Raw genomic sequence first — 10,421 nt, 5'->3', positions numbered from 1 at the left:
TTTCTACAAGGTTGAGCGTCTGTATTGTTTTTTATGTGGTAACATGATGGAACAAGCACCAAGACTCAGTTTTAAACGCAACTGCCTTGTTACAAATATGTTGAACGGTTCAAACAGGTTCAAAAAGTAGTACAAACATCTGCAGGACTGAAAATAAAAATAAAAGTAACTTGAGGCTCCAAATACAAGTCAACGGCCCATTGACCTCCATGTTAAAACTTCACAGAGAGTTAATGTTGACTGTCTGCCTCAAACTTTACTTTAGCTCCACCTCTTCAACCATTTTTTAGTCATTCACACAGAGACAAAATGGAGGAGACACCACAATGTAATGTAGTTCTCAAGTGCAAGTCACATTATATTATATTATATTATATTATATTATATTATATTATATTATATTATATTATATTATATTAGTGTAATATTTGGTTTCCTAAGAGCAGTTCTCCCACTATTCAACCACTTCTACACTTTAAGTTGGTTGTATTCTTTTGTCAAACTGTAATTAATTCCTGAAGCTTTTTGCAGCGACAGTAAATATTTCTTCTCTGGATCTACTTTTCTCTGTTACTTTTGTTCCCTAATTCATCTTATCCGATGATATTTCTGTTGTCGAGTTAATCAGCGTCTGAGCATCTGGGCTTTGATTCTTTTCATTGTGTCTCTGGACTCTTCTGTCTTTATTTTGACTCACTATCGTAGGTGTGTTTAATGAAGCTGCTTCACGTCACCAATGACCTTTCCTCTGTTGCTGCCTTAGACCCTGTTGCTTCTCCTGATTGAACTACGAGGTGGATTATCAAGGACTGTTCCCACATTCTGAATAATGCTCAGAATGAATCATCGGGCCAATGTTTCAATTCATTTACGATTATCTGCAAACCGATAAAACTTCAGATGCGTTTATTGTTTTGTGCTAAGGGTGAATGAATATTAGAACTGACGTGCAGTTCGGGGAAATGTCAATTCACATTCACCCTTGACCTCGAAAAGATGACAGACGTTTCATTTCTGGTCACCACTTTCTTCTGACTCGGTGCAGCTAAAAAAAAAATTGCGACGATGGAGCTTTTCCATTTTAAGATGTGAATACATTTTATTCTTACATCCTTTTTCTTTAAATGCATTTTAATGGTTATAAGATTTGTATTCCCTACGATTTTTTGAGTCTAGTTTCAGACTCTCTCTATATGTTTTGTTGTATTTTATATAAATGGACCTGATTTAAATTTATCTCGTTTAACCACAAATCACATCCCGCATTTACTCCACTTTGGCTCATTTTAAATCCGATTCACTGGTTTGTTCACTACAGTCAGCGCGGTCTGAAGTTGAAGAAAGAGAAACTGGCATGAACTCACCTCTGACTGCGGCTCCTGCAGAGCGTCGCCCCATCTGGAGTCCACAGGAAAGGGGCGAACCGGCGGCTCAGCAGCCGTGCATTTCAGATCCGAGAGCAGTGGAGGAGGTCTCGTTACTCCTGCAGGTTCTCCGGACCGTCTGCACCGCACCGCATCCTGCAGGCACAGGACGAGCTGGAAATTGTACATCCTCGGATTCTTTGCTGCTCCATCCAAAAGTGACGCGTTTTTCTGTTTGTTTTTCGGTCATGAGTAGAGTGGAGACACGTTTTCTGACGCGTTTCTTCCTGTGTTGATGAGAATGTAGCATGTTGCACTGCTGTCACCGCATTGTTGTTATTATTATTATTTTTTTTAATCTCACTTTTGGGATTGAACCAAAGATTTTAAGGCGCTGAAATCCTCCTTTTTATTCGTGCGTAAAAGCCGCGTCGCCCGTCAATGAATGACGCGTTGTGCCTTGCATCAGTGAAAGAGAGCTTAACATTTCACAGGCACTGATGAGCTCCTGTCGGACAGAGTCTGTGTCATCTGGGGGAACCTGTTGGATTAAAAAAATACCATTATTTCAAGGACGCCAAGTTTGGTGCGTCTTGGGTGGATTTCTGCGCCCTCGGATTGAAAATTAAATCCTTCCTGAGGCGGCTGGTGGGTAGAAACTATGTTTTTATGCAACACGAGTAACATAAAGGACTGGAGCTACTTCCTGTCTCAGATCTTGCCTCTCATGAATAAAACTACGGGCTTGGTGAACATCGACAAAGCGGAGACCGCGACGACCACTGTGGTGACATCCCTGCAGCCGGACGGCGCCATGAGCGCGAGTAACCCGCCTCTCAACTCCAACCACACCTCGGGCACGGAGCACGTCTTCCAGTACTCTTACTCGGAGAGTGACCTGCTGTACACGGACTACCGGACGCCCGCCAGAGACCCCATCCCGCTGCCCAAGGCGGTCCTCTACCTGGTCATGGCGGCGCTGGTGGTGGTGGCGGTGGCGTACGCGATAGTTGGACACCTGGTCAAAGACGTGGTTAATGACTTTGTAGGTATGTGACCCCCTGGCGCGCGTGCCTGCGTGTGTGTCTGTCTGTGTGCGCGCGCGCGCTTGAGTGTGTGTTGATGCAGTGCAAGGAAACAAGAAGGAACCAAGGCTACGTGGTAAAAGATGTAAGAGATGCATCTTTAAGTTGCAGAACGTAAAGGTAAAAAATAAGCGAGACTGGACTTTGCCCACTTTTAATCTGAGCCAGAAAACACTCTTAAACACTTCAAACAGGCAACAATTAGAAGAAGAATCCAAACATCTTAACTAATTTAGGAGTGAGGTGTCTTGGCTTCCCCTTGAAATAGCAGCAGACAGATTGTTCATTAATTGAGTATGTGGGACAGGTGACATGGGAATACAGTGAGTAAACAGCGGGGAGCGTTTTGGAGAAGATAAATCTCAGGTGTGCAGTAGCTCCGGTGTCCATATCAGCCGATGACCTTGCGAGGGAGACGTTCTGACAAACTACACTATCAGCCAGAGTCCGTGTGAGAAATGGAAGAAGTCTGCTGCTGCTGTTTTTCTATTTTTGAAGAGCTGATGCATAATAAATGAAAGTAGGAAACAATGAGGCTATCTTTAGGCTACAGTCAGTGCTCTCACTTGACCTGGTGGTCTGCACATGAAATCTGGAGATTTTAAAGCAAAATGCAGGATGTGACTCAGTGATCGGGACAGAGGAGGAGCTGCAGCAGGGCCTGAACCACCAAGTTCAGTCAATTATTCAGTATTTTATTTGTTTTATTCATCAGATGCTGTAGTGCTCCAACATTCACAAAAGCGTTGAAAATGGGGAAATGTAAATTTAGCACAGATTTGGTTGATGCACTTTGGATTTACATGGCATTTTGGGAAATGTTTTAATTTTGGAGCATTTTAGACAATAAATGTGGTTTATGTGAGATTTAAAAGTTTTATAGCAAATATTAGTCTTTTTTTGAAACATCAAATCCCCAGATGTTGTTAAATTTTCACATTATTACCACAATATTAGGCGTGATGTTACTAAAAAGATGATAATTGAGGGATTGTGAGAATAAGTTAGTGCGACATTTTAACAAATCTGGAACCTCTACAGTTAAATTTAGCAACAAGTGCCTAAAACGTTTGGGATTAATATTATATTATTCATTTATTTTGGATTTCTGTGATTTGATTTATTGAGAAATAGCCAGAAGAATTTGGGGCGCCCAAAACAAGAGCTTTCGAGAGCTGGGCTGCAACTTGAGCTGAAGACGAGTCACAAAGAAAGATTCATTATGATGAACTGCATGAAATAAACAAAAACAGGCGTTAATAAGTGTTGAGTTCTTCATCCTCTGCCACAGAGGGATTGTCTTCAGCCATGTCTTTTATCCACACCTTCACAGGTGTGACTCCTGCCCTCTTCATTTGTCTTCATCATTTAATTAGATGCTGAGTTTCTTCTTCTTTTTTTTCCCTGCAGGTGGCGGCAGGTCGATCGTCACTGAAGGTGACGGTGGTGAAACCGGTGAACCAGGTAAAAAAAACAAACAAACAAAAAAAACACAAGCTCACATGGGTCACAGTATGCAGCACTTAGTTTGGCCACAGAGACATGCTGACCCTCCTCCTCCTCCTCCTGCTGTAAGAGCGTATCTTGTCATCCTTCTTCACTTCACCTGACCTTCCTCCCTTCACACGAAAGCTCACACGTACACACAAACACACACATGGGTGACGCTGCGTTCGGTTCCCTCCTGGTCGTGTCGCTGAGGTGTAAATGTGGAGGATCCTTCTTCCTTCTCACCAGAGGAAAGGTTAAAAAAGACTCCGTCAAGTCTCCCAGTCCCAGAGATGTTTCTGTCCGCCGACATCTAAAAGCAACAGAACCTGTTGTTGTTGCAGCACTTAAGATGTGCACGCTAGTAGATATAGAGTGGGTATATTTTACAAAAGGCTTCTAAACATCCATCACAGTTTATGGACTGGTTTCCTGCTTCTGCCCTGACTATCACCTAATTTATACTGAAAAGATTTATAATAAAAAAAAAAGGACAGTCTCAATTATAATCTACATTCAGTTAAAAAAAAAACGATTCTCCAACGGAGAAACACAAAATTCTAAAACAAACATTTTGCATCTGTGAATTTCGTCTAATCAGCATCAAACCGTGATCTAATATCTGTCCAATTAAGGAAGTTAAGGAATTTTTTTAAACCCTGGATCCAGAAGGACTCATACTAAGGTGCTTTCATCAAAAGTAAAGTTGTTTATTTTCCATCACTGGCGCAGCTAGTGGGCCATGTTTTCTATGGTACATTTGATTTCAACGAGTGGGTAGGAGATCATTTAGTGCAGTGGTTCACGTACAAAAATGCGTGCAGCCATCTAGTGGTTACTAATGGTATTGCATCTGCAGTCAAATCAATTTCTTTGTGCAACTTGACGATGTTTAATTAACTGTTAATTTACCCTCTGAATGAGTCACCTTAGAGCTATCACCTATCACTGCAACATTTTACATCCTGAGAGGAGACATCATGCACCAAATTAAATATAATAATAAAAATATTATATAATAAATAAAAACAATTTACAGTAAACCTGCTCAAACAAGCTGCAGAAATCTCACGACTCAGCAGATTAAGCCTTATTGATGACAGTGCATGTAAAAAGTGAACCACTCTTCCCCAACTTTAACATGGCTCCATTTTAGTGATTAACGCACCCACTACAGTTGTTAATTAGCGCTGCTCCTTTGTATTTAAACCCACAGCACTCACCCTTTAATTGCACCAGACAGACATTAACCAACTTGTTTTATGAGGTACTTGATTTCCTCAAGCCTTAAATTAAGTTTCACTGTAAAACTAAAGGCCAGACTTGACTCGGTGCTGCCCAGAATTGTTATTAACTCCTTAGTCAGCTCAACATTTTACTCCATGAGGTTGTATGGAAGTGCAAACAGAAATTGAGACACCTAAACTGCACAAATTTACCCTTGAAACTCTATATTTTTCTGCAAATTTGAAAATAAAAACTGGTTTCAGATTAATCTTAAACTGTCAGTTAATTTTCTCACTTTAGTCACTTTAGTTTAAATTTGCTGCAGAGACTTGAATGCACCGTTTAAGAGGGGGCTCTCTGGGCTGAGGAATCCCGTCCTGCCTTCCGTCTGCTCTTCACCCTCTCCACCATCATCCTCAATCTCCTCATCTGACACAACGATGATTGATGTGTCCCAGTTCAAAAAGCTCCACCGCACATGACGGGAGCCGCCGTTCGCTGGACGTCTCCCCCCAGAAACAATTTTATGGTGCTTTGCCTCTAATGGAATTACAGAGGCCGAACCCATCATCGCTCTCCATCAGACAGACCAGGTTGTGCGTCCTTGTTCTCTGGCATGTTCTGGAGACTCGGCTTGTTTGTTTTTTTTGCCCCGAGCGTGAACATTTCAGAGCGTATCTGGTCCCTGAAGGCCCGCTGATAAAACCGGAGTCAGTTACTTTACTTTAAGGTTTAAAGAGGAAATCGAAATCCAGAAAGTAGAGAGAATATAGATCAAATATAAAGAGAAACTCATCGTATCTCTGGGTTTTGGGAGGATTTCATGGTGTTAGACCAAAAAAGGATGAAAGCAGAGAAGAATAAGTTCTGAGGTCTGGTCACAGCACGGGAAAAAAAGTAATAAAAAGTAATAAAGAGATGTTGTTGCTCATCAGGACAGAAAAGGTTTCAAAACCAAGTCACAAATAATCCACAGACGACTGTTCCCCTCCACAGGAGTGGTCCACCAACAAACATCACTCCATCATAGTGGGAGAGCAACCAGAGGAACCCAGGGGAACTTCTAAGCAGCTAATGTTGGCTGATGTTAACTGGTATTACACCAAATGTAAAAAGTTTTAAAGGAGGAAAAAATGGTAATTTTTACTGTTTGTTTTGTTGCAGAGAATGTAAAGTGCATAGGTGTGTCCAGCCCAGTTTTAGGGGGTTGCTCAAAAAAAAAGAAATCAGCACAATAGTACAAAGTATGTAGTTTAAACATAGAGGGTTGTAGAGTCTGTTCAGTCTGAAAGGTGCCGAGTATAAAGTGACGTCTTTATTAACTTAGACTTTGAACCACAACGGAAATTAATTGGTGAAAGTAGCTTAATTGTTAGAAAAAGATGAGCTGTTACACGGCTGGATAGAATAGAGAACCCGAACCCTTTAAGTTTGCTTTGCACTTATTGTTCCTTGTCTTCTCATTTAAATGCAGCTTCTTTTCTTAACTTGTTAAATCTAATGATAGCTCTGACCTTAGATTCGTCCCTGGTAAAGTATTATGCACCGAGAATAAACAGGCTTTAAAGCCAGAAACTAAAAGAGATTTAAAAGGTTTGTCAGCAACAATGTTAAAACAAAAAACTAGTTATTAATGGAGTTCTAGCTGCAGCTGTTAATTGCTCCCTGTCTCTCCTCAGACTGGACCTTTGGGTCGCGTCGAGCCCCCGACCGCAACAAGACCGAGATCAACTGCATCACCAGCAGCATGAACGAGATGACGGAGCTGAGCGAGAGGCCCCGGCTCCTGGAGATGAGCTACATCTCCCTGAACCACACCAGCTGCCTGGGACCCAGCCGGGCGGAGGAGGTCGTGGTCACCGTGGACGAGACGCTGCTGCAGCGACCCCCGGACACTCACTCTGGGACCTAACTGCGACCGCCCCCCCTCCTCCACCTTCCCTGAGAGAAACGAAGCAGCGAAACGAGCTCGCTTTTATTGGTAAACGTGGATTTCAAAGTCTGTTTTGAAGCGGATTGAAGCTTTATCCACTGGTTCCCTCCCCCTGCAGGGGGCGCTGTGACAGTTATTGGCGCAGGAGGGGCTCAGATGCTGATGTTTTGTGTCTGCTGAGATGACTGGAAAACGTCCTGACCGAGCTGACCCCGTCTCCAAGTGATCCCCGAAGCTTTTAATGTGAAAATATGACATCCAGTTCGCTGTAAACGGTATTTAATCACCTTCAATATAAAACTCACACTGGTCAGTGCTTATTGTAATATTGCTGGTAGCAGAGTTCATGAGAATATTTGCAGTTAAGTGTCCTCCAGGCTTAGACATGCTAGTTTTTTTTCTGTAAATTTGTGTAAAGCACCTTAAATGGCACCTCCTGCTAATATTTTTGTGTAATAATCCTGTAATTACTGAAGAAGGAAAAAAATAGTTCCACATTTTTAGCATATGTGATGAAGTGCACCTTTAAGAGCTGTGATTACACCTGAAGGCAAAAAAGAAAAAATGAAATGGTGAAAGCCATCATCAGTGTTCACGTTTCCCTCTTCTGAAGCAAAAAAAAAAACAAAAAAACAAAATCAGCGTTTATTTATTCCCCTTTTTAATGTGTGACCCGTCACGTGAAAGGCTTTTGTCAAAGTGTTTACCTTTTTATTACCTCACCGTTAAGGGCTACGCTCTGTTGCTGCTGCTGAGTCACTCAGAGATAATGGGACTTTTTCTTTTTTCCCTGTGCATTTGGGACAATATGTGGAACTGAAGGGGAAACTGGAGAGGAAGACGTTTTTGTCTCACACTTACAGAGAGCAGACGAGTCCCAGTGCACCCATTTTAAGGGCAACACCGTGAAATGGTGTTTTACTCTGCAGCAGTGATTGATTTAAGTGTAAAGGTTAAAAAAATCTGCTCTTTTTTCTTTTTTTTTTCAAGTCATTGAATAAATACTCATGGACAAAATGGTGCTTTTTAATCACTTATTGTTTTCTCCTCCAGGAAATGTGCACATTTTTTTGCTATTTAATAGAAACGTAGCCGGTCCGTTACATTCTTTCTGGATTTCATTATGGGTTTCAAACGAGGCAGAGAAAAAGAGTCCTGCAGCCACTCGAAGCAACAAAGTAATTAAAGTATTCTCCACAAAACGTCTGCATCGCTGTTAATTGTCCTGCATCAGTTCAGAGTGTTTCAGGGAGAGAGTTCACTCACTTTTACAGTTATTAATTAAAGTGCTGCTCTTTTTTGTAGAAAAAATATCAATTATAATGGACAAACTTGAACTTGATTAGAATCACTGGCTGCATATTTCTATTCATTTACAGGTGCAGTACTGCGTGTACTGTACTGTATGTATGACTGTACTAATCTAATTGCACTGGTGTCTAGCTGAAAGTTGTGTGTCCTTTAAACACAGGGCATAAATGTCTGTCCAGATTTATTTCATTGAAAGATATTAACTCACCAGAGACATATAAATATATCAAACACTTAAAACTTGGAGGACTAGAATCAGTTAACCTCTTTTCATTCCCAAAGTAAACTGAATGTTGTTCATGAACAGCTCATTCATGGTCTTGGTCTCTTTTGAAAGCCAAAGTTTTTATCACAAAAGTCAGAATCACTCTAAGTGGTTTTGTTTTGGAGGAATCAAAGTTGGCACACAGTTAAAAATAGCAAGTTCCTGGGTTCATCTGAATCCTATAATGACTTCTATCAGTGAAACCAGAACAAAATGACATATTGCATCATGCAAATCGTGTACAGAGCTCTGATTGGTTCAAAAAGCTTCTGCTGTCCCATAAACCACACAGAGGAATGTTAAAGGGTTAATGTATATCCGTCCTCTGCATCGGATTCATTTCAGAACCACTGTTTCATTACAGGATAAAAATAACTGAATGTGCAGCAGAGGATGTACCTAATTTGACAGCTCACACATCACGACCGTCGCCGGCCTAAATCTTTCATCCCCCTGAAGCACGTGAAGCTCGGTCTGAGGGATTTCTGCCCTCCTGTATTCTTAAGGACAAACTCCAGGTTTCTGTGCGTGATGCCGAGTAGAGACGTTGTCTGTCTGAGCCCTCCGACGTCAAAGAAGAAGAAGAAGTGCGTGACACGGAGCTAATGAAAGGGCAGCGAGGACGGCCGAGCCCCTCCGCCTGCACAGGTAACCATCTGCTGCAGAAAGTGCCCGGCGTGACCTGCTGTCACCTCTGCAGCGTCGTCCCGAGAGCTGTCACCTTGCCTCAGTGGTCCTGCAATTCATCGAACGCTTCCAGCCTCCACAGACACACACTGAGTTATCATTCATTCATTCAGTTTGTTCTCAAGCAGCTGCTCTGAAGCGACATGTGTCTTAAAAGAGGAGCAGAGTTGGTATTTCACGTCTTTTGTAGTGAACACAAAAATCGTACTGTGCTTCAGCCTTCAGAGTCTCTGAATCATAAACATTTCAATCTTGAGAGACTTTGTTATGAGTCAATCATGAAGATTTTATAACATACACAAAAGAGACACAAAAGAGACATTACAAAAGACTGAATTACAGACGTAAAGACTGCAGGGTCGCAGCAGCAGAAGATGAAGGTACACTGACTTTGCAGATAATTGGTCATGTAACAACAACAACAACAACAACAACAAAAAGATTTTCAATATATGTTTGTCCAACATGGAGCTGTGTGCTTCATTTTAATACTGTTATATCACTATTGTCCAAATAGGCACCATTTGAACGCGTTACTTTTTCTGTCCATGCTGCAGTTTAGTAACATCTAGCGCATTAATTGTGAAAAACAAAGTTTTTTTTATAAAAACACAGAAAATGAAAGGGACCAAACTGCCCCCAAGTGACCAAAGAGTAGAATGCAGAAATATCCAGATTCAAAAGACAAGTTTCACCCAATATAAGTGGTGCATTGCATCGATATAATTACATGAACAGACCTAACAGACTTTTAAAGATTTATAGTCTTCATGAAATGAAATAGATTTAATAATTATCACTAGTATGTACAGATATTTCCTTGTTATTACTTGTTATAGGAATATACATATATACACGCACTATATATGTGTGTGTGTATTTATTAATGTTTATAATAATAATAATAATAATAATAATAATAATAATATGATTTAATGAGTTAAATGAATGTAAAATGAATTTTAAAAAAAAATTAAAAATGAAAATTTAATTGAGTCCGGTAAAATGAGAATGACTGCAATTAAATAAATAAATAAATAAATAAAAATAAAAAAAAAAAA

The 10,421-nt window shown here is 40.8% G+C and overlaps 1 protein-coding gene across 1 annotated transcript; it reads left to right on the top strand.

Annotated features, from left to right (window-relative positions):
• The first annotated feature begins 1,424 nt into the window (after positions 1-1,424).
• Positions 1,425-8,200, top strand: LOC125009604. Its single transcript, XM_047587681.1, has 3 exons — positions 1,425-2,413; positions 3,860-3,913; positions 6,844-8,200. Exons 1-3 carry the CDS (start codon positions 2,026-2,028, stop codon positions 7,074-7,076), a joined length of 675 nt encoding a protein of 224 aa, XP_047443637.1. The 5' UTR covers positions 1,425-2,025; the 3' UTR covers positions 7,077-8,200.
• The last annotated feature ends 2,221 nt before the right edge of the window (positions 8,201-10,421 follow it).

The sequence above is a fragment of the Mugil cephalus genome, chromosome 6 (genome assembly GCF_022458985.1).
Source record: "Mugil cephalus isolate CIBA_MC_2020 chromosome 6, CIBA_Mcephalus_1.1, whole genome shotgun sequence".
Lineage (NCBI taxonomy): Eukaryota > Metazoa > Chordata > Actinopteri > Mugiliformes > Mugilidae > Mugil > Mugil cephalus.
The sequence above is the reverse complement of the archived record's forward strand: the minus strand, read 5'-3'. Positions and strand labels throughout refer to the sequence as shown.